Here is a 24962-nt window from a genome sequence, read left to right on the forward strand (position 1 = left end):
TCTCATTCCTTTGCAGCTTCTGATCCCTTTTGGTTTCTCTTTCCCTACCCAAGTGTTCCAGGTTACATTAGTTAAAAGGAATCTTCCTTTTTGTATCTACAAACACAGAACATGCCCTGATTGTCTAACCCTAATGATGGAAATGTTATGCCAGTCCCAAGAGGCAGTTTGTTCCCTCTTGCAGTAGCTGTGAGATAGCGCAAAGCCATATGTTGATCTGCCACTACCAAATGAACATACCTTATACAATAAATTTTACACTTTGATTTGATTTGATTTTTCAGGATTTTTTTTGTCTTTAACCTTATTTATTCATTTTTCCTTTTTAAAAAAAAATTTTTTATTGATTTCAGAGAGGAAGGGGAGCGGAGGGAAGAGATAGAAACATCAATGATGAGAGAGAATCATTGATCACCTGCTTCTTGCATGCCCGCTACTGGGGATCAAGCCTGTAATCCAGGCAATTCATTTTATCTTATTGTACATCTGTTGGTAGGTAGAATTAAATTATTTTGGAGTAAATTCATACATAGTACACATACACACACACACACACACACACATATCATTGTAACTATAAAATTCTCTGTTCAGCCATTACTAAAAATGATTTCCATGTGCATATCTTCACTATGCACATGGAAATCAGTCCAAAATTAGCTTCTCTTTCTCTACTTATTTGTGGAAATGTTTGCTCTTCTTTGGTCTCTTGTGTCTTCTGTGGCAGGTAGTAGATACTTCAGGAAGTAGAACACTTCCTCTGCCAGTGTAGAGCTGGCCAACTGGACATAATCTTGGAAGCACTTGAAATCAACAATGATCTTACAGTTCCCTTGTTCTTTCACAAAACAGTTAGCTTCATATTTTGGCCAAACTCAGGTCAATTTGTTGCATTTGCCAATCCAAATTCTATAGACATTTTTTGTTTTCCGTGTCTAATTTTCATTCTCACTTTACTTTTGGTATTGAATGCCATTTTCTTCATAACTATATATTCAATTATAGTGATCAGGGAGTGAACCCTCAGTTTATGTTGATTAAAGAACATTGAAGCACAAATGCAGTTATATTTTATGAGGACATTTTATTTAAATGTATCCTGTCAGGTATTTATATGATTAAAAGTTTAACACATTTTTTATAAGTAGGTTTAATGCTGATTGGATAAAGAGAGAAGACAGCATCGGATTAGAATTCAGAAGCCCAGGATCCCATGCTAAATTCTCCTAGCTATGACCTTGGGCAAGAAAAAGCATGTCTGCCTGAAGCAGCTCATAAAATTTGGAGAAAATGCAATAAAATTATTTGCAAAAATCACTCTGAAAATGTAAAGAGCTAATGCAATCTTATATACTATTGTCATTGCTTAAATTTTTCCTGGGAAATAAAAGTATTGACTTTTGTCGGTGACAGCATTTTACTTTACTTCTGTCAGCTCTAAGCAATGCATAAGTATATTAGAAATTTGAAATCTATTTTATAAATAGTTTTAAAGTGTCAGAAGCCTTGTCAAGCACCTTTAACATGACTTACGATAAGCAGATTTAGGATTTTAAAAAATAATTGGTGTGTTTTCCTTCAATCACTGTAGTCCCACATGGGTGGGAAACCTTTTCCAAAGATGAGGAGATAGTTATAGAATGCCAATCTTAAAAGAAGGCATACACACATTTTTTAGGTTTGTCAAAATCCAGTCCTTCCTTTTATGTGTGAAAACAATAGCAAATCATGGGGTGAAGAAGGGAAATCCTGTTTCTTTTCACTTTTACATGTGCCTTTCTTTTCAGTGCAGCCATACTCCTGCCAAGAAACTCACCCACCCTGAGCTCCCTTGGGGTCACAGGTGGCAAGCCACAGGCTGCCTCTGAAAGATGGTTCTTCTCTCACAGAGCTCAGGCCAGGCATGTCTTGGTTCTGCTGTTAATGGCAGCCACCAGAACCCCTTAACGTGGAATATTTTATCTGGGTAATATTTGTAAACTCAAGATATCACAGACCAAGCTCCCCACCCCCACCCCACCCTATGTCTCAACAGATCCATTTAGACTTTCCACTGAGTGGAAATGTTTAAAATGATTAAACTACTTGGTTCTGATAGCTTGCTACTATAAAAAAATTAGGACTATTAAATCTTTGAGGGCTACTGTGAGTTAAACCAGAATATTCCTAATAGTACCGGTGATCTGATCTGCACAGTGAAGAAAGTATTCCGAAGTCATGCCAGTGTCAGGAGCGTAACGAGACCAGGCCTTGCAATGTTTAATTTGTTGTTCTCTCTCTAATTCAGTCGGCCATCAAGCAACCTCTACTGAATTGTCCTGTCATATACAATAGAAAATAAATCTATTTAGGGAAGACAGAATGGGAGAAAGATTAATTGGGGGCATTTCCCTTTAAAATGGTAGAGCAGCAGAATTTACAGAATGTGAAATGGTTGATGGCTCTTCAGAGAGCCATCATGTCAATTTTGGGGTAAGGGTTCATGCATGAGAGGTTTCTCTCACAAGGCAAAGAATTGTGGCCAGAGTCGAACATATTGTTGCAGGCTAACGCTAACATTCAGTTATTTACTTGGCTGGTTTTAGACTTGGTGCTCAACTCTGTTCCTTCAGACCCACATGGGAAATATGTGCAAGAAGAGAGGTAAACTTTGGGACCTGCCAGACATGAGAAATGGAAATGTTGTTTTGGTTCCTTTGGTTTTATTATTGCACACTTGATCTCTTGTGAAAGCTTTTTGGAGGCTTCCTTTTGTGTTAACAGCCTGCCCATGAGTACATGTGGGCAGCAACCTTCACACACATATGCACACATGTGCACATGCATGCATGCACAGAGGCATGCACACATGTTCACGCACACACATTCACACACCTTTGGTAGCCGTACTGAAAGTAGGAACCCCATTACCACCATCACTCCCACCACCACTCCCACTACCATATACTGAGCTTTCCAAAATCTCTAACATTTCTCTGGGGCTTCAATTTCAGAAGGATTTGGCTGGAGAGAGAGAATGCGAGGCTGTATTTTTCGAGGCCTGGGAATCCCTAGAAAGAAGCAGTACAGTCCCACTTGCCACTGATGATCACGGACCCAGAACAGTCAAAAGTCAGTTAATAACATGTCACTGGGATATTGCCCTCTATTGGGCTATATTCACGTCTGCAGAAATAGCAATGTCATTTCATCCTCGATTGGCCAGACCCTAATCTCGGTCTGTAAGACGAGAATGACCAGCCTGTACGCTTTTGTCACAGCAGTACCAGAGGAAGAGAAATGAAAAGATGCCGCTAATGACTCTGTGTATGTGCTTCTTCCTTGTCCCTGTTGTTTCCCGACAAAATCAACGTAGCTTTAGCCCGACGTGCCATTTAGACCGAAGTCTCGGATTGATCTGTGATGAATGCCCTGTCGGGTACGCAGGACCACGCTGCGAGAGGTAAGCGCGAGCACCACTGTCTTTCAAAATGATTTCTGCCTGGGGAGTCATAAAACCACAGGCATTATCATCCTGTGCACTGTCCGCCGCCACACTCAGTGGAATGAAATAACGTTTCTCACCACACTTGTCCAACAGATACATTATATGTTTATAGTTTATTTATTCTCTAGAAATGTCTCTGTAAATCTCCACTCAGAGAATGTTTGATCAATGTTCTAATCTTAAAGGTTAAGCATTAACCTACAATCTTTCGAGAAAGTATTGCTCAAGTGGAAAGTCATGCACTTTAAGATTTATCTTACTGCCTTCATTGCCACCATTGCTTTTTAGCTTTCTAATTAGCTTTTTGTCCTTAAATTGTGGCTTAAATGTGTAGTTCATAGTTTAGCAAGTAGTTCATAATTTACCTTAAATATAATTTGAAAACAAATAAAATGTAATTTATTATCATGATTTATATCCTCTTCTGAGTACTTCGAAGCCAGCATTGTGATTCCTGTTGGTTTTACTAGGCTGCTTTGCCGTGGAGCCATAGATATTTTTCCATGTAATTTGTGTAATTATTTTCCCTCCTGAAGTCTTTCTGAAAGGAAAGGTTCTTCTGGATTTCAGTTTCGGTATGAAAATGGTACAAAATTCTCCCTTGATACCATTGACAAACACAACACCTCTCTGGTTTTAGCACTGAAAATAGCCCCCTTTGCTGTCATCACGGGGGGTGGGGTTAGGATGGGAGGCAGAGGACATGCCCTGCTTTCACCATCATCACGGAAGCTAACACACAGAGGGCTCTCTCTGCCTGTCTTCCCCTGTCCTCCTGCCAGCCATCACCCCTGTTTCAACCAGGGTGCATAGACGAAGCAGGGGCCATTCTCCCAGAGAGCATTTAGCTGGCAGCTAGCAGTCCATGGGCAAAGTGCCAATGACAGTTCCTAGCAGCAACAAGTACTATTTGTGACTGTGGCAGCATCTGTAAATTAGTAATGGAATAACAGAACTGAAGTAAGAAGGATTTATTTGCCATCGAGAAACTGAAGGTCTTTAATTGTGTTTAAAATAAGAGGACATGTGTATATCACTTATGATAATAGCAGAACATACCATTTCCAAGACAGATTTACATCAAATGCCTGATGCCCGCCCCCCAAACTCACACACTCCAACTGAAGACAGGCAACCTTTATTATTATTATTAATAGAGGCCCGGTGCACAAAAATTTGTGCACTCGGGGGGGAGGAGGGGTCCCTCAGCCCGGCCTGGGCCCTCTCGCAGTCTGAGACCCCTCGGGAGATAACGACCTGCTGGCTTAGGCCTGCTCCCGGGTGGCAGAGGGCAGGCCCAATCCCTAGGTGCAGCCCCTGGTCGGACTCAGAGCAGGGCTGATTGGGGAGTTGGGGTGCTGCCCCCTGTCATGCACAGAGCAGGGCGGATTGGGAGGTTGCGATGCCACCCTCAGTCACACTCAGGGTAGGGCTGATTGGGGGGTTGGGGCACCACCCCCTGTCACACTCAAGGCAGGGTCGATGGGGAGGTTGTGGCGCCACCCCTTGTCACGCACAGAGCAGGGCCAATCAGGGGGTTGGGGCGCTCCCCCCTGTCACTCACAGAGTAGGGCCGATAGGGGAGTTGGGGCACCGCCCCCTGTCACACACAGAGCTGGCCGGATCAGGGGGTTGGGGCGCTGCCCTCTATCACCCACAGAGCAGGGCCGATCAGGGGGTTGGCGCGCCGCCACTGTCACACTCAGGGCAGGGCCGATGGGGAGGTTATGGCTCTACCCCATCACACACAGAGCAGGGCCCGTGGGGGGGGGGCACGTTGGGGCACTGCCTTCTATCACCCACAGAGCAGGGCCGATCAGGGGGTTGGGGCGCCGCCACTCTCACACTCAGGGCAGGGCCAATGGGGAGGTTATGGCTCTACCCCGTCACACACAGAGCAGGGCCGATCAGGGAGTTGGGGCGCCGCACCCTGTCACACACAGAGCCGCAGGGTGATCATGGGGTTGGGGAGCTCCCCCTATCGGGCACAGAGCAGGGCTGATCAGGAGGTTGGGGTGCCTTCCCCTGTCACGAACAGAGCAGGGTGGATAGGGAGGTTGTGGCCCCGCCCCCTGTCACACACAGAGCCGCAGGGCGATCAGGGGGTTTGGGTGCTGCCCCCTGTCACACTGATCCTGGTGCTGGGAGGCATATTACCCTTTTGCTATATAGGATAGAGGCCTGGTGCACGGGTGGGTGCTGGCTGGTTTGCCCTGAAGGGTGTCCTGGATCAGGGTGGGGGTCCCCACTGGGGTGCCTGGCCAGCCTGGGTGAGGGGATGATGGCTGTTTGCAGCTGGTCACACACCCTTAAGGGTAGGGGTCCCCACTGGGGTGCCTGGCCAGTCTGGGTGAGGGGCTGAGGGCTGTTTTCAGGCTGGCGGGTGACTGAAGCTCCCAACTGCTCCTTGTTTTCTTTTTTTTTTATTCTGGGCCAGCTTTAGCTCTGGCTCCAGCTCTTAAGCCTTCGCTGCTGAAAGCAGGTTTCTGGCCTTTGTTTACCTTCTGTATTTGAAACAATGTTGCGATCCTGCTGGCTAAAGCCAGGCAACTAAAGCAGGTTTCTGGGGTTTTGTTTAGCTTCTATATTTGTAACATAGTTGCTTAGAGTTGCAGCTCAGAGGCCGGCAGCGGCAGGCGGGGAACGTTGGAGTCCTCCGTCAATGAAGTAAGCAAGCCTCATGTTCACTTTAAGTTGCCTGGCTGCCGGCCGCCATTTTGGCTGGCAGTTAATTTGCATATTGCCCTGATTAGCCAATGGGAAGGGTAGCAGTTGTATGCTAATTACCATGTTTCTCTTTTATTAGATAGGATCTTAGCAACTGGAAAATGACAGCTGATCTGTCATACAAAGCCATTAAATCCACCTACATAGGTGAGCATAGTCTCTGATGTTGCTTTGCTTCATATTCTATGTTAGATACTAGTTTTTGAACCATCTATAATTTAAAATATTACATTTTGTTTAATAAACATTTGTTTAGCAGCTACCATATGCTAGGCGCAGGGCTGGATAGAGCATATAAACAGAGACTTTGTACAGTCCTTGCCCTCAAGCAACTCACAGCTTTCACTTTGGTGAGAGTGGTCGAATGGATTCTGGAGAGAATTCCAATCTGAATAATAAAAATCGCCAAGGAGAGAAATTCTTGGCAAAAAGCATGATTTCCTATCTGAAATCTTTATTAATCTGATTAAAGATGGAAACACACATATGCAACTTATCAAATGGCATGCCTTATCTCCAATTCAAGTTTTTCAGTCAAAAATTATCTTAAATTATTATTATATAGAGGATGGGATGTTACAGTTTTCTAGCAAGAATTTGGATTAGGGTTTTCCAAGAATGTTCAGGGTTTATCATTTCTCTGTATTTATATAAGCCAGAAAGCCCCTTAGTTGGGTCCAAAACTGTTTAGGAGAAACATTTTCTGAGATATGTAGGCTTCAGTGGAAGGGAGGGGAATAAGAGTTAGAGAAAGGAGGAGATAATAAAAAAAGCTTGTCATTAAAACTATTCTGTAAGTGATTGCTGCAATCAGGTTATGAACATCATCTACATAATATCAGCCCTGGAAAACCAAAGCAGTGTGCCCTAAATCATAGAGGTTCTAGGAATAGAATTCTGTGATCCTGTAAGCTTGGGAAATACTTATTGACATGTTAAAAGTTATGACATGTCTGGAGTGAGGAAATCTGTTCAATTTGTTGAACTCAACATTTTAGAGTCTTAAGTGACCATCCAGTCCCTGCTTTTATCATATTGCAAGAATGCTCAGGTGGACAGGAATTATAACTTTACATTCTTTATCTCAATTTATTTTCTATTCTGATACTTAATTAGCCATAGGCGGGAGCTGTGAGAGCTTTAAAGTTACACAATGTTATGTGTCAATTAGATCTCAATATTTAAAAAAAAAAAAATGAGTTTTTCCCCCTCTCCTCTCCACTTCCAGGCTTGAACCCAAGTCCTAACAAGCTTACTTAATGCCAAAAGGCTGAATGCTTGAGTGTGTGAGCATGCTTGCACGTGTGTGATTATGTGCATATTTTATGCAATAAACATATGGAGGGGTCAAGCAACTCTGAGTAACTCACCCAAGTGTGTTTCTGCTGACCTCTTCCTTTTCCATGTCCTCTTGATCACCTTTCTCTGCAGGTCTAATATCTCTATGCATCTTTTCACACCACTCAGGGGGGCACAGGACTCATTCTGCTGCTTTCATTCCACTGGGACTCACCAGCACCTCTGCTCTCATCGCTACTTCTCCATCTGCCTTTCCATCTCCATCTCATTTTCTCTTTGGGGATGAATTTTTATGAGGTGCCACATTCATAAAAATTGCGACTTTCAGAGCCTGGAGTCCAGAAGATTCCTATCTGCCCTGCTTTCTTGACTATCGGATCCCTTCACTCTGCCATGTAGCACAAGATGACCTTGCTGCTTGAATTGAGAGAATGAAGAAAACTCATGGAAAGGAGGAGAGCTAAACAAGATATGCCAACATATTAACTGCGATTCTGTTACATGTAGAACTCTAGTTAGAGTTTTAGGAAACTCACTTGAGGCCAAAGCACCCATAGTTTAAGATATCACTGCTTTGCCCTGGCCAGTTTGATTCATGGTTAGAGCATCAGTGTGGGGCCCAAGAGTCGTGGGTTCAGTTCCTAGTCATGGGCATGTAGCTCAGTTGCAGGTTCCATCCCTGGTCCCATCAGGGGCTCCTGTGGGAGGGAACCAATCAATCTATGTGTCTCTCTCATGTTGATGTCTCTCTCTTCCCAGCCTCCTCCCTCCTTCCCTCTCTCTCTAAAAATCAATGTAAAAAATACCCTTGGGTGAAGATTAATATATATACCACTGCTTTCTTCTGGGGAATGTTTTAAACAAATGAGAAGAAAGTCAGGGAAGAGGTATTTATCATGGCACTTTGCTAAGGTTCTAGTCTTTTATCATCTGGACAAGAGGAGAAAAGTTGAAAAGCAAGGCAAAAGGGATGAATGTTGTAGCATCAAGAGAAATTAATGAGATACATGGACCCTTTAAACCCTGTCCCCTCCCTACCTGGCCAACTTTTAACAACTCCTCACTAAGTGAAGAGAGAAGTCAAATTTAAGATTAATTTCACACTTGCTATTAAGAATACAGAAGTTATTTGAATCTAATTGCTTCATATTTTGAAAATTCACGCAGAATTTATCCACATGATTCATATTCAACGTCAAAGAAGTTCTTTTTTGTGTTTTAAGTTTTAAGTCCCAAATTCCAGTTAGCTGTTCTCCGCTTCAGAAATGCCTGAGTCTGAATCAAGGCTAACTGTCATCTGATCACTGTGCTGGTGAGATTCTACTCCTTTTCAGTCAGCTTGAGCCCCTGAGTCCTGGATGCCCTTGAGAAAGAAGTTGCAGAAATAAGAAAAGAGGGACACTTATCCTTACTTGGTAGTACTATTAGCAAAACTGTGACTCCATGTGAGGTTTCAAAGGGCTGCTTATGTGGCTTCACAGTTTGTACACTGCACAAAAGGACTCAACCAATGGACAGGTTAGGGGATCAAATCCAATGTGCCCCCTTCTTGCTGTGCCCATTATTTCTTCCCTTTTATGCATTTGCCCAGAGAAAACCCTTTTTTTTCTAATTTGTAGAAAGGCACCATGTAAGCAGGTAAACTACAGAAATATTGCACAGCCATTTACATTGCAGTCACCCTCCTCTGTGCCTTAGCCAATTTTGTTTCCTTTGCCTGTTCAACTCTTAAAATTCAACTCTATCTTCCTGAAAGGGTCCTTAATTAATCATAATATTGGTTGGTTGCCCTTTTCTATGCTTGCAAAACTGTATTTGCTTATCTCTAGACTTTCAATGCTACATTTTTAAGTATGTCTTTCTTCTTCCTGGACTGCAGTACAAAGACTATGCCTTATTTATATTAGTACTAGAGGCCTGATGCATGAAAATTCATGCAAGAGTAGGTCTTCCTTCCCCCAGCTACTGACACTGGCTTCCCTCCGGCACCTGGGACCTGGGCTTCCCTCTTCTGGCTGCTGGTAGGCACCCGGAACCTGGACTTCCCTACTCTGGGCTGCCCACAGGCACCTGGGAACCTGGCTGGCATCCCCCGGGCCCCCTGCAGGCACCAGGGACCTGGGCTGGTTTCCCTCCAGCCCCGGCTTTGTCAGGAAGGACGTACGGAATGACATCCAGAAGACTACCAGTCTAATTAGCATATTACCCTTTTATTATAGATTATGTAATAGTGCACAGTAGATGTTTGAGGAAAGGCAGGAGGCGGGCAGAAGCAAGAGCTTGTCTAATTTGCTTAGGGAGATCAAAGAATTCAGTTCATAGATAATGGAAACATATGCCACAATTTTAGCCAAAAGTTGACGAAATGATGGAGTAGAGTGGGATAACAATCTCACCAATGTTGCTTTCTTCTTCTTACTGTTATCTCTCTCCACTTCTGCCAGTCTCTCTATCTATCTCTATATCTCTATCTCTATCTCTATCTCTGTCTCTGTCTCTATCTCTATCTCTATCTCTCATCTCATTTCTATCTCTATCTCTAATCTTCATCTCCATCTCCATCTCTGTCTCTATCTCATCTTTCTATCTTGGTCTCTCTTCCTCTATGTTGCTTCTAAGTCATTATATTACCTGCATGTGTTATCTGGAGTATCATTTATATTTAGAGTGTCTCTTTCTAAAATACTGCAATTTGATTTGAAAAAGTTAGCAAATATGGAAGGGAGCAGTGACTTTGTTATGTCAAGGTGTTCCTCTCTAGCAAGAAATCCAATAAGCTCTTTGTTTAAAAACATCCTCATTCTGTCTTGCATATGAAAATGAGAGGACTTCAGATTTTAAATTACAAGTATGTTGGTAGGGTGAAATTCTGAGAATTTGGAAAGGTCCAATGGACTGTGATTTATACCAATTTTTATTAGATGAGTCCTAGTCGATCAGACTATACAGTACTGTTATTATTAATAAAAGTTATATGGTTAGCAGTATTGTTTTCACTGACCCTAGAATCACTTTTTGATTCTATTGAAACATTTTTATTAGTATCTAAGAATACTTTTCTATGTATAGAAACCCACATTCATATCCATCAGTAATAAAACCTGAATGCACACTTTCAATAAAGTGACATATGGATTATCTATCATGTATAATCAGCAAGTTTTCTTATATGTTCTACAATAAAAAATTAAAGTTTGATGCTTCTTCAGTTATTCTAATTTTCTCATGAACTGAGGTGTGTGTTTTTTTTTTATTGTGGGAGAATTGTAGACTTATTAATTGGTATCTGTGTTGAAAAAAATTTCCAGATCTTGTTATAGAACACCATCTCTCCTGAGGGCAGTAAATCATTTTGAGGAAAGTGAGCTGAAAATAATGGGTTTTTGTTGACTGTGATAATGATCATTGTATATCGTTATTCTAGAGAAGCAAAGTCACTCTCTTAATGGTAAAGAAAATGAGATACATTTGAGCGTGATCATAAGCTCTGAATATCAAGTAAGGCAAGAAGAATTGGGTTAAAATTCAAAAGGATTTTCCTATTATGTTTCTCAAATACCACCCTGAAGGCATTGTGGGGGAATGTTAAGCACTCAAACATTAGTTCACATTTTACAAAAAACAATTAATAAGCAATTATATTTGTTGGTGGCAATGTTTTTCCAAGCAGTATTTATGCAATGACTTTCATAATTCATAAAATATTTTATGAATTAACATCATTTTAAAAATTATGATAAAAGGGTAATTCTGCAAGACTATTATGGCATCTATATATGTTCTAGAAAACGAACTGAATTAATGACTTTGCACCATACTTGTGATGTTATTAAAGTATCCTCATATGATGTACTGGATTTAAACCATTTCTTCTTCGACTGGTAGAGAGCATTTCTCTACACAATGACTTACACATCTGTGAGTAGATGAGCATAATAGTAGTGTACTATAGAAATTATATTCCCCCACATGGTTTTTGTTCCCCTTCAATTTTGAACTTTGTTGAAAAAGACACTTTATGTTGCTAACACAGTGCAGATAACAGAGCTAGCCTGACTGTAATATTTCAGATACACTGTTTTGCTTCTCTTTTAGCAAGTGTGGCTTAATAGGAAGCATGAGCAAATGTAATTGAAAGAGAAGACAGAGCAGAATATAAATAGGTGCTTCTTATAAAGATGTATTTGTGCATCTGTAGCATGAAGTAGCATTTTTAAATATAACATAGGGGGAAAGGATAATTTTATACTATAATTTTTAAAATCTCTGCCATGCCACATAAATAAATAAACTTGTTTTACCAATAATATCTAAAATAGTGATTAGTCCTTTTTAAAAAAAAAAAACAAACTAGAGTTTGCTAATATGAGTTGTGGCACAGTTATGTATCATCTTTTAGCATGTTAACATAGTATACAGGCATATGTACTTCTCAGTAAAGACTCTTCAATGAAAATCTGCCTCTGTTTGGATATGCAAACACATACAAACCTATTGCTAATGTAAAGATACCCATAGCTTCCACCCAAATAATAAAGAGAACCTTTTGAGTTATAATTTTCCATTTAATAAATTTTGGAATTCTCACTACTGAATTTCCTTGTGAGCCTGTTTTCTCATAACAAGCTCGGCTTCAACAAAAACCAAAAAAATGTGAACCTTACATATTTGTAGTGGATACAACCAATTGGAGTAGATAGATATAATGTGTTGTACTACAAAGGCTTCCCAACATGGACATAGATTCCTCTAAGAAATGTGCCAGGAGCAGATTTCTTATTATGCTTTGGTCTCGTCTCTAGTGCCAGTAACAAGATTTTTTTTTTTCTTACTGAAACATAATTACTAGTGGGGCTGGCAGGATTTCATCTTGTATCTACACTACAGTTGTGGAAAAACACTTTTAATCATCTTGCATTTGAGAAAAGGAACACTTAAAAAGAAATGTATCCTGAGAGAGGGAGAGTGTGAAAAATATGTAAGTATTACCCTGATGGGTTTCACTAATTCCTCCCAAATACTCACTGATGAATTCTTTTGCCTTAGGTGTGCAGAAGGCTATTTTGGACAACCTTCTGTAGCTGGAGGATCATGTCAGCCATGCCAATGCAATGACAACCTTGACTTCTCCATCCCTGGCAGCTGTGACAGCTTGTCTGGCGCCTGTCTGATATGTAAGCCAGGTACAACAGGCCGGTACTGTGAGCTCTGTGCTGATGGATATTTTGGAGACGCAGTTGATGCAAGGAACTGTCAGCGTAAGTCTGAACTATTGATGCCCCTGACAGAATTGATGCATTGCACCTCAGAGTAGCTGATGAGTTCTTGAGTGAGATTGGAGAGTAGGAAATTATGTGTAATACATCTATGATAGATGTACAACCTATACACAGAGTCTGCGTATCCTAAAATATTTTCTTACCAATAGAGTAAATCACTGGAAAATTAATGCATGTTGCAGTGCCATTGTTTTTCAAAAGATGCACATATTTCCGTTTACATGTGGAACAAATATTCTAAAATAATGTATGTCCATAGCAGAAAAGAAAATTTTGAAAAATAGGTTGGACCTATTTAGCCTTTATTGATTTATCTCAGATCTAATTATTTTCTTGAAATAAATTTCTCTGCCCACATTATTGAATTAGTATCTATCAGTAGGTGTGAGTCTGTATTCCTTTCATATGTGAACTTTACATTCTTGCATTTCATCATAGTTGTAAAATTCTGCCAATATTTTTGCACACTGTCATTTGTAATTGTTAAGTGATTAACCTTCAACTTAGGACTATTCATAGAATGCTATCTGTTATCCTTCCACAAAAGTAGCTATTGTAGGGCCTCATTCATAATGGTCAGTATATCCCTCCCTCATCTTTCCCTTCTTAGTTGTGTTATAGTGTGGCAGAGAATTTGCCATTGCTTTATATTAGTGCTAATATAAATGCAAGGGAGATCTTGTGGAGAGTGAAATGGAATGTTAGTCCATATTAGTCCCTGAGTGGTTTGCACTGCCATCATCAGCTTCATCTGTTGTCAGAATCCTCAAGCAGAACAAATATCAGCCCAACAATTTAATTCTGCCAGTTGCGTTATGTAAGAAGGGACTCTTCCAATCATTCAGTGGCTCCCAGGAACTGCAAAAATATAGAAACCACTGGAAATCGAGTCTGTTATTGTCTAGGCTGTAAACACCCATTTCAATAAGAGCGGTGTCTTTCTCCTCATAGATTTGTAAGGTGAGTGTCGTTTTTTTGTCACTTGAAAATGACCATTTGTTGAATCAAAACCAAATCACTCTGGGACAATGACATCTATTCGTTTCATCTGTCAATTAATGATTTTTAAAGCAGGTTTTCCAACAGCTCTGGAGGGCTTTTAAACACTGTGAGTTTATGGCATCTTTGCAAAATCATCGGGAGTTTTTAAGAAATTCGTCCATTCAAACACATCATCTAGGATCTGCACTTTCTAGCTGTGTGATCTTGGGCAAGACATTTCACCTCACTGAGACTCAATTTCATCATTTACATAAAAGGTCACAATTTTCTGTGGGGACTAAAGGATCTGCCCCACAGAAAGTATCTATTGAAATGCCTGGGATCTGGCACGCTCACACATGGTAGCTCCTTCCGTAGTAGTGCCGTGGTGGTCGTGAGTTCTGCGGGGTGTTCATTTTAGAAATGTAGAGGCATGGGAGAAGGTAGGCCCAAGGAGCCTTATCCTTAACCCCACTGCAGCCTTTCCACCCCGGGAAAGTGCAGGATTGGCAAGCTCTCCCTGGGGTGATAGATCAGGACTCAGGTAATAGCAGAAAGCGCCAATCCTACTCTTAAAATGGATACAAGAGAGCGTTTCAGGTTTTTCTTTTTAATGCTTGCTTTTAAAAAATAAAAAAGGGGGAATTTGCCGGGAGCCGGTCCATCCTTGCTGTTTCAAGGGACCTGGCATATATGGCATACTTTTCTTAATATGTTTGCTCACCTTCTTGGCGCTGTGTTTTAACCAAAGTCACCTCTCCGAGAAAGGTTGAATCCCCAGGTAGGGATTTTCCCCTGAAGTTAGGGAGGGAATAAAACCCCTCAACTAAGTGCCAGGCGGGTAATTAATCCCTTTAACTACGAACAATCATGCTTAAACTACATAATCTTTTCTCCCTGGAATGGAGATAAGAAACGCCCTAACCTTTGTAATAGAGATTGATAGGATTGAATCAACTGGTATAAATACAGTTGTAACAAGACAGAAACACTCAGAACTCAGGAGACAGAATTCAGAAGACAGCAAGACACAGAACTTAGGAGACAGAATTTAGAAGACAGAACTCAGAACACAGAACTCAGGAGACAGAACTTAGAAGAGAGCCAGGAGGACAGAACCTGCAGACAGAGGAACTTCGCTGGAGAGAACATGGCGGGGGATCCTGGACTGAACCTGACTACAGAAATTGACAAGAGAACCTGACTAGAACCTGGCTACTGAACCTGGCTAGAGGAACCTGGCTATGATGATCACCCGAAGGCTGTCTCCGTGTCATTCCTTCTTCGCCGACTCCGTCCACACCTTTGGGGACCCCTGGACCCGCTGGGGCTGGACCCCGGCATCTGGCGCCCGAACAGGGACCCCTAGGTAAGCGCCCCGCACTCGGGACGGATCGTACTCCACCGTAGGAAGAGGGTGGATAGTCTTCGCCGAATCCGTCCACACCTTTGGGAACCCCTGGAACAGGATTCCCTTAGGTAAGCCCCCCCCCATTGAGAACCCCACACTCGGGACGGATAGGACTCCACCAGGGTGCTACAGACCCCCCTATAGAGGATAAGTAGGGTAAGAAGGTGGATAGTACAGAACTTAGATTGAGAAGATGTGCCATACTGAGTCCAAAGAAAGAAGACTCTGTATTGATTCTTAGATTGAGAAGATGTGCCATACTGAGTCCAAAGAAAGAAGACTCTGTATTGATCTTTAGATTAAGAAGATGTGCCATACTGAGTCTAAAGAAAAAAGACTCCGTATTGATCTGTTAACATATATGCTTGTTAGCAGAGGAATTAAGGTTACTCCCAGTCAGACAGAACATTTTATACAAGAAATACGTCCATGCTTTTCTGAGGAAGGAAAGGTGCCGGAAAGGTAAATGTAGAGGCATGGGAGAAGGTAGGCCCAAGGAGCCTTATCCTTAACCCCACTGCAGCCTTTCCACCCCGGGAAAGTGCAGGATTGGCAAGCTCTCCCTGGGGTGATAGATCAGGACTCAGGTAATAGCAGAAAGCGCCAATCCTACTCTTAAAATGGATACAAGAGAGCATTTCGGGTTTTTCTTTTTTATGCTTGCTTTTAAAAAATAAAAAAGGGGGAATTTGCCGGGAGCTGGTCCATCCTTGCTGTTTCAAGGGACCTGGCATATATAGCATACGGTTCTTAATATGTTTGCTCACCTTCTTGGCGCTGTGTTTTAACCAAGGTCACCTCTCCGAGAAAGGTTGAATCCCCAGGTAGGGATTTTCCCCTGAAGTTAGGGAGGGAATAAAACCTCTTAACTAAGTGCCAGGCGGGTAATTAATCCCTTTAACTACGAACAATCATGCTTAAACTACATAATCTTTTCTCCCTGGAATGGAGATAAGAAACGCCCTAACCTTTGTAATAGAGATTGATAGGATTGAATCAACTGGTATAAATACAGTTGTAACAAGACAGAAACACTCAGAACTTAGAACAGAATCAAGAAGACAGAGCCTACACGGAGCCTAGAAACAGAAGAACTTCGCTGGAGAGAGCATGCCGGAGGATCCTGGAGAGGGACTGGCCTCGGAGCCTAGAGACAGAGCCTAGCGGGAGAACATGGCAAGGGATCCTGGACTGAACCTGACTACAGAGATTGGCAGGAGAACCTGACTGGAACCTGGACACTGAACCTGACTGGAGAGCCTGGACAGAACCTGGCTGGAGAACCTAGGGAGGGAACATGGCTACAGAACCTCGCTGGAAATCCGAAGCAGAACCTCTCTGGAGATCCGGGCTGGAGATCCTGGCTAGGCTGCTGATCAACTGAACCCTGTCTCCTTGTCCTTCCTTCTTCGCCGACTCCGTCCACACCTTTGGGGACCCCTGGACCCGCTGGGGTTGGACCCCGGCATCTGGCGCCCGAACAGGGACCCCTAGGTAAGCGCCCCGCACTCGGGACGGATCGGACTCCACCGTAGGAAGAAGGTGGATAGTCTTCGCCGACTCCGTCCACACCTTTGGGAACCCCTGGAACAGGATTCCCTTAGGTAAGCCCCCCCATTGAGAACCCCACACTCGGGACGGATAGGACTCCACCATAGGAAGAGGGTGGATAGTCTTCGCCGACTCCGTCCACACCTTTGGGAATCCCTGGAACAGGATTCCCTTAGGTAAGCCCCCCCCCCCTTGAAAACCCCCACACTCGGGACGGATAGGACTCCACCAGGGTGCTGCAAACCCCCCTATAGAGGATAAGTAGGGTAAGAAGGTGGATAGTACAGAACTTAGATTAAGAAGATGTGCCATACTGAGTCTAAAGAAAAAAGACTCTGTATTGATCTTTTAACATATATGCTTATTAGCAGAGGAATTAAGGTTACTCCCAGTCAGACAGAACATTTTATACAAGAAATACGTCCATGCTTTTCTGAGGAAGGAAAGGTGCCGGAAAGGTAAATGTAGAGGCATGGGAGAAGGTAGGCCCAAGGAGCCTTATCCTTAACCCCACTGCAGCCTTTCCACCCCGGGAAAGTGCAGGATTGGCAAGCTCTCCCTGGGGTGATAGATCAGGACTCAGGTAATAGCAGAAAGCGCCAATCCTACTCTTAAAATGGATACAAGAGAGCGTTTCAGGTTTTTCTTTTTAATGCTTGCTTTTAAAAAATAAAAAAGGGGGAATTTGCCGGGAGCCGGTCCATCCTTGCTGTTTCAAGGGACCTGGCATATATGGCATACTTTTCTTAATATGTTTGCTCACCTTCTTGGCGCTGTGTTTTAACCAAAGTCACCTCTCCGAGAAAGGTTGAATCCCCAGGTAGGGATTTTCCCCTGAAGTTAGGGAGGGAATAAAACCCCTCAACTAAGTGCCAGGCGGGTAATTAATCCCTTTAACTACGAACAATCATGCTTAAACTACATAATCTTTTCTCCCTGGAATGGAGATAAGAAACGCCCTAACCTTTGTAATAGAGATTGATAGGATTGAATCAACTGGTATAAATACAGTTGTAACAAGACAGAAACACTCAGAACTCAGGAGACAGAATTCAGAAGACAGCAAGACACAGAACTTAGGAGACAGAATTTAGAAGACAGAACTCAGAACACAGAACTCAGGAGACAGAACTTAGAAGAGAGCCAGGAGGACAGAACCTGCAGACAGAGGAACTTCGCTGGAGAGAACATGGCGGGGGATCCTGGACTGAACCTGACTACAGAAATTGACAAGAGAACCTGACTAGAACCTGGCTACTGAACCTGGCTAGAGGAACCTGGCTATGATGATCACCCGAAGGCTGTCTCCGTGTCATTCCTTCTTCGCCGACTCCGTCCACACCTTTGGGGACCCCTGGACCCGCTGGGGCTGGACCCCGGCACTTCTTGTCATGTCATTAAGATTAAAACTATAAGAAACTAATGTATTATCTATTTGGGGGTAATTTTTCACAGATACAAAAGTTTTTCTCTTCATAGGTGGTAAACCCTTAAGAGAATAAAATTCACAATAAAGCATTATTTATTTGCCTCTAAATATTTTCATGAAAAGTACACCACTACAAAGAAATATATTTTGCTTTTCAAATTTATCTATAGTGTTTGTGTCATACATTTCTTTAAAAATGCCACTTAATTTTTTTACACTGCTTTCGTTATTTTTAAGTTGACAATAATTATCATTAATTAAGAATGACATTAAGGTCATACATTTCATTTAAAAATGCTACTTAAAAATTCTACATTGCTTTCATTATTTGCAGAATGACTTTAATTTATGGTAAATATAATCTTATACTCCCACTCAAAAAAAAAAGTGGCTTCTAAATCCTTAGTTATTTAAGATTTTAAAAACATTTTTGTACAATATGCATAAGAAACATGCATAAAGAAATTAAAAGTTTATACAATAATTCTAGTGTTCAAATTAAATGGATAGTTAAAGAAAATATTTTTTCAGCCTTTTCTCATACCCCAAATATAGACTGTCCTTGGACCATGTCCCGAGGAAAGTGACTGGCTGCAGATGGGGCTGGGCCCTCATCACCCCCTCAATTGCTATCAAGTTGGCAGACACTGAAGGTCAAACTACTGGAAGAAAAATCAAACATTTTTTAGAAAAGCAATAAAACTAAGTAGAATCTGGAGCCAGATGAACAGAATAATAACATACGCTGATGGAGTAGCTATTTATAATGTATTTATAAGCTGTGCTCAGATCAAGGTATCCAGAAACATGAAATATTGTATAAAACTTTACAAAACCATCTATGACTAATCTAAATTCCCATATCATCTCCCCCTTATATATTTTTTTTATGCTGGTATCAATGCAATTGCATATACCATTGAAAATATACTCATAGAGTACAGAGTGAGCCAATAATTACGGTTGCATTTGTGAAAAGACCATTTACTTTTTAGATCGATCTATGGCTCAGGATGATATCAGACAACTTCATAACATAGAAATGACAAATAATTACTGAAAACAAATATATTTTCTATCTTAAGAGATAGCATGTAAGTTATAAAGTAAAAGTTCTTCTTGAAAATTGTAATGCTACATTCCTAGTACACGTGAAACAATGTTTTTATCTTACATCCTTTCTAATCTTAAAGGTATGTATGTGTATGTGTATATATATTTTATATATATAAAATTTCCCCCCAAACTCGTGTTTTGAGCTTAACAAAAAACAGGCACATAGTAAATAATTATTAAATTTAAAAAGGCAATGTTGCTTGATTAATAGTGTCATTAATATTATACCATGGGGGCTATTAATTTTGATAATTTCTCAAAAAATATTTTAGCTCTATGGTTAATATGCATTACTTAAAATGGGGATTACAATTTTTTAAATGTTACGCCAATGCATCTATAAAGAAGTGAAAGAGCTGAAGAAGTGATGGAAATAACATTCACCTGGAGTCAGGACTCAGCTATATCACCTACCAACTGTGGCCTTGTATGAGTTATGGCTTCTTTGAATTTCACTGTCTTCATTCTCAACATTGGAATAATAATGATGATATTAATATTTCAATAGCATATGATGGGCCAGGTACTGTGCCAGGCTTTATACAAATTGATCCTACAGTTTGTAGAGTTGTAAGGATCAAATGACATAAAGCCTAACAGGTCATCTAGCACAGGGGTGGGGAACCTTTTTTCTGCCAAGGGCCATATGGGTATTTATAACATAATTCGTGGGCCATACAAAATTATCACCTTAAAAATCGGCCTGCTATATTCGGTAACATTTAATTAACTCACCCCTAATGCCTTGGCATAGCCAAACCAAATGATTCTGTGGGCCTTACGTGGCCCTCAGGCTGGACACCCCCGACCTCTGATCTAGCAAGTCAGAAAACATTCCATTCTAAAAAGCTAGTTGTCAGTATTGCTATCTTGGGGATATCATTATTCAATAAGCCTACTAAGACTATTAGAACGTTTTTCCCTGCGACTGATCTCTCTTTTCTTTACAGCTTGTCGCTGTCATGCCAATGGCTCCTTCTCTGAGGTTTGCCACACGCAGACAGGACAGTGCGAATGCAGACCTAATGTGCAGGGCCGGCGGTGTGATGAATGTAAGGTAAGGAGTAGGAGCTTACTTCCTCCTTGAAAAGGCTCATTAGCTCTCGATGATACACATCTTAGTATATTAAAAGAAAGGTTCGGGATTATCTAATTCTACATGTGAAATTACTGGGATCACTGAAATGTTTTCTCAGAATAGAAAAAAATTTGCTGTACATGAGCGTTTGACATTCAACTTGTATTTCCTTGGTTTTGTGTAATATTTACTGCACTTCAGATGTTTCTGAATCAGATAATAGAAATTTACTCTCCAGTCTACGGAGACAAAAATATCCTTCCTTTGCCTTTACCTTGTTGGCAGAATAAAATGTATCATACCCTTTGCTTTTAGCAAACTCCTTGTTTTAGTTCCATCATTTAGATGTCAGTTCCGATGAGCACTTTACTTAAATGTTTTCAGAAGAGAAGTGAATGGAGGTAGTTTTTAGATACGCCTTTGGCTAAAGTGAAACAATAATAAAAATCTCCTGCTCTCAATTCTGAACCCATTGCCCCACCTTCAGTATGGCAAGACCTTGAGATCCCTCTGTGAGAGCAGGTGAGTTTGCACCACCTCTCACGTAAATATGCATTTTTGGTGCTAACAACTGTTAAATATAAGCAAGCACTTCTCAGATGTCATCAAACTGACCTTTCTGTAGGAAGCTTGAAAATGTCACCTGTTTCTATCTCCTGAATAATATTGTATGCTCTTACTGTTGTTTCTTTTTCTTTTTCTTTTGGCTTTTAAAGTCCAATATGTGGTGGGACCCTGAGAAACGATTCTGTGTGTTATGTGACTGCAATCCCATTGGCTCTCTGTCACCGCAGTGTGATATGACAGGAAAATGTGTCTGTAAATCAGGCTTCGTAGGGAAACAGTGCAACCTGGGCAGGCAGGTGCACCGACAGAAGGAGCATCCACGAAGAACGCAACCGGTGCTGGGGTCTCCCCAGAGATGGGGTCCCAGCAGCTCCAGAGGCTGCCCTCGGGGAGCCTACTGGCCCGCGGCTCGGGTAATTGCAGCGGTGCTGCATGGCTCTGGCGTGGCATGTTGTGTTCCGTGTGCTGCGGCTGACAATCCCTGATGCCATTTTACAAAAAAATGGTTGCTTAGTGTGCAAGTTGCAAATGCAAAAACTGGACAATTCCTGATCGGTGCCTTGCCTTTTAAAAACAGCTATCTATGTTTCCAAAAGTATATTCAAGTTCATAGGTTAATAAAGTTTTGATTAACCATGGATGTGCAGAAAACAGAGAAAAATATATGTGTGGGAAACTTTAATCTTAGAAGTGGAAAGGTCCTTGGGTATCATTTGGAGCAAACTCCTTTCTATGAATGAACAAATAAAGGGAAATCTAGCAAAGAAAGGAACGTGCCCAGGAAAATTCAGCTCATTGACCTGCCAATTTCAGCGTAATGAACGATTTGATTGCATGTCCACACCATAATTTTGCTCTAGGATACAACAAACACAAGAAACACATTGTAAATGCACAACATACACAAAGTATGGAAGCGTATTCTCTGTTACAAAAGATGGGACCCCTTCTCATAAGGCAAAACAAAACAAATGTTGGGAGGAAGGGAGGAGGGAAAGCGAGGCCCGCGGCCAATCTGCAGAGCAGCAGGGGACGGACGACAGGGCTTGCCAGTGTAGAACCGGAGCCTGTGGGAGAGCTGAGGGCAGGGGATAGAAGAAAGCAAGAATGTACTACAAAGTAAGGAAGCAAAGGGATGGCTCCTATTGACATTTTAAGAAAACGAGTTCTCATTTCAGACTGCCTCAGGTCAGATCTCAGCTTCACCACTTCCTAGCAATAAAAGTTCCTTCAATCTTCCATAATTCGGCTTCTTCATCTCTAGTAGGACCTACTTCAGGGTTTGAGTCTGTTTGGGTTTTCCAAGAGGCAAGCGTGGAGACTTACTGCAAACTGTGCCCATGAAGGATGACAAGGGAGGGAGTGTAGTATGCAGGGAGCCCTCTGCTGCAGTGCAGGTCTGACTGTGTGGAAGGAGAGAGGGAAGGAAAGAATGGGTAGAAAAGCCTCATTCGGTGCATTCTGCCCAAATCCCAAATTCTCGGCCAAGCCGATGGGAAATGCTGAAGCAAAGTTTGCTCCTTAGGGGAATCCTGGTTTGAACAGAAAGGTCATCTGTTATTGACTAGAGGAAGCGAGACCTGCTGTGAGCCCTCCCTGTGGAAGCTGCAGGCTGCCCCTCAGGGACACTCCTCATGGCAGGCTCTCTTGCAGGAAGCTCTGCTCAGACACCCCCATGCCTGTTTCAGGGGAGTTATGAGAACAGCGCATAAAGGACGGACCCATATGGAGAACTCTTTGTGAATGTTAGATATTGTTAATACTATTGATATTAAATGAAAAAAAACTCTTTAAAAGAGATCATGTTCTTAAATTTAAAAAAAAAATGCATGCATAAAGTAAAAGAAAGTAGCACTAACTGATCAAGATGTCTCCAGTATGTAAACTTAGCAGAAATTCAACCCTCGTTCATGTCCTTTTCCTACAAATCTCACAGCACAGCTGTATAAAGTGGTGTCTGTTCTCTGTGGCAAGTACGTGTGAGCGAGGAGCACCACCTCTGAAGGCAGGCTGGCTAATTGGAATCCTGACTGCTCCACTGGTGAGCAGGTGACCTTAGGCAAATCACTTGGCTTTTCTGTGCCTCGGTTTCACTACCCTGTAAAAAGGTGATAATATTTATCTCACAAGATGATCTTGAAGATTAAATGAATTGCTATTTATAGAGGACTTTAGAACAGTACTTGGCATACTGTAAGCACAATATATAAGTTCTAGTTGTTATTATTTTCCCAAGTAAGAATAATTTATGGGGGCGCAACAAACTTCCCAGCGAAACTGACTGGCACTCTCTCCCACCTTGTTTCACCTCATTAATTTCCATCACTGACTAGGGATGTTTGCTCCTTGAATTTGTTTACATCAGGGGTTTTCCCTAGTCTCTGAAATACATTTTTGAACAGCAAACTTGTTAAAATTATATTACTCAAAGTTAGCAGTATTTATTTTGGTATAACTCAGCTTTTAAAATTGCATAATTTAAACACTAGAAAAATATGGTAGAGACATTTCTTCTTGTAAATTTCTTTACATGATCAACTTTGGAAATTTTTAATAATAACCATTATTTATAAGTTTATTTAATATTTTATTAATTTCCCATTAAATATATATGTATACATGTATATATATGTGTATATGTGTGTGTGTGTGTATATAAGTATGCTAAGGAAAGAAATATTTAGGAAATAAAGATGAATATAAAGTACTATCTTTACAATTCAGATTTCTAAGTGAATATTTAGAAAAGAAAAACAAATGCAAATATACGACTTCTATAATTCAGATATTTTTAAAAACTATTTTACTATATTATGTTTTAGTCTTTTTTATGTATGTATGTTTCCATTTGTGTATATCTGAGTGGTAGATATATCATTTTAGGTATGTAATTAGAATCACAGTGTATATATAATTTTGTATTCTGCTTTTTGAAATTTTACTTAATGCTATATACTAAGCATATTCATGTCATTAAAACTGCTTCAAAACAGGATTTTAATGACTGCATATCATTTTATAGCATGAATGTATCATAATTTAATTTATTCAAATTTTCTCTAACATTGAACATGAGGTGCTTCTACAGTTAATCACTATGATAAATAATATTGTAATGGGCATGCTTGTACTTTAACCCTTTTCCCAATTTCTAAGTATTTCTCTAGGTCAAGTATTGAGAATCTTACAATGAAGTGTTTTTATGAATAAAAATATTATATGTTTTAAGTTTTTCTATAATTGAATTTCAATAGCATGTGTTAGGTCATTTTTAGAACTGATACACACTTCCTTCTTTAATCATGTAGTGAAGTCTGAATTAGAACTAGAAGTAAAAATAAAGTCAGCAGTAAATATAAATAAAATTATTTTTCAAACTCATTCAACCTATTTTATATTTTAAATACAAACCTATTCTTAGCTATAGTCATTTTGAAAGAATAATTTTAGTGTGATTTTATTTTCTAGGACTTATTTTTAATACTGTTAACAATAATGGCAAAAATATTTAATGCAGCTTACATTTCTCTTTGAGTGGCTCACTTTAAGTAGCAAGATTTATTTTTACCAAGAAGTAACTATTAAGTCTAATTTTCCAAAATGGGAATTATTTTTTACAAAGAAGCAATGACTAAGACCAATTTTCTAGGTTAAAATATCATAATAATGTGACATATTTTATATTTAAAAAGACAACCCTGACATACTTTAAATAAGATATGTGCTTCTCATTTTTCTAGTAGGCATAATTTTTAATCCATCAGCATTTTATTATAGTCCCTCTAGATCTGTTGGCATGTATTTCAAAAAAGTCAGCCAAAGCTAGCAATGAAAACAACCATAGAAACTTACTTGTTATAAGTAGATAAGGGATGTGCATACTGGTAACTCTCAGAGTATAAAAGTTTTTCTTCATTTACCTAATCTTTGATGTCTGTTTTTATAAATCAATTTCTATTGTTAAGATGAAACCCAAGAACTAGATGTTTGTCAAATCAATTATTTTGTCAGTGTAGGCAAAACCTGAAAATTATATT

At 40.6% G+C, this 24962-nt stretch overlaps 1 protein-coding gene across 2 annotated transcripts in view; it reads left to right on the plus strand.

The window, feature by feature from the left end:
- LAMA2 (laminin subunit alpha 2) overlaps positions 1 to 24962 on the plus strand; it is a 484581-nt gene that overhangs the window by 285812 nt on the left and 173807 nt on the right. For both annotated transcript variants that reach the window (XM_059700294.1, XM_059700292.1), the window contains exons 19-21: positions 3356 to 3442; positions 12560 to 12771; positions 20231 to 20337. In XM_059700294.1, coding sequence (XP_059556277.1) covers positions 3356 to 3442; positions 12560 to 12771; positions 20231 to 20337 — 406 coding nt within the window. The remainder of the gene's footprint in view (positions 1 to 3355; positions 3443 to 12559; positions 12772 to 20230; positions 20338 to 24962) is intronic.

This window comes from Myotis daubentonii, chromosome 6, assembly GCF_963259705.1.
Source record: "Myotis daubentonii chromosome 6, mMyoDau2.1, whole genome shotgun sequence".
Taxonomy (NCBI): Eukaryota; Metazoa; Chordata; class Mammalia; order Chiroptera; family Vespertilionidae; genus Myotis; species Myotis daubentonii.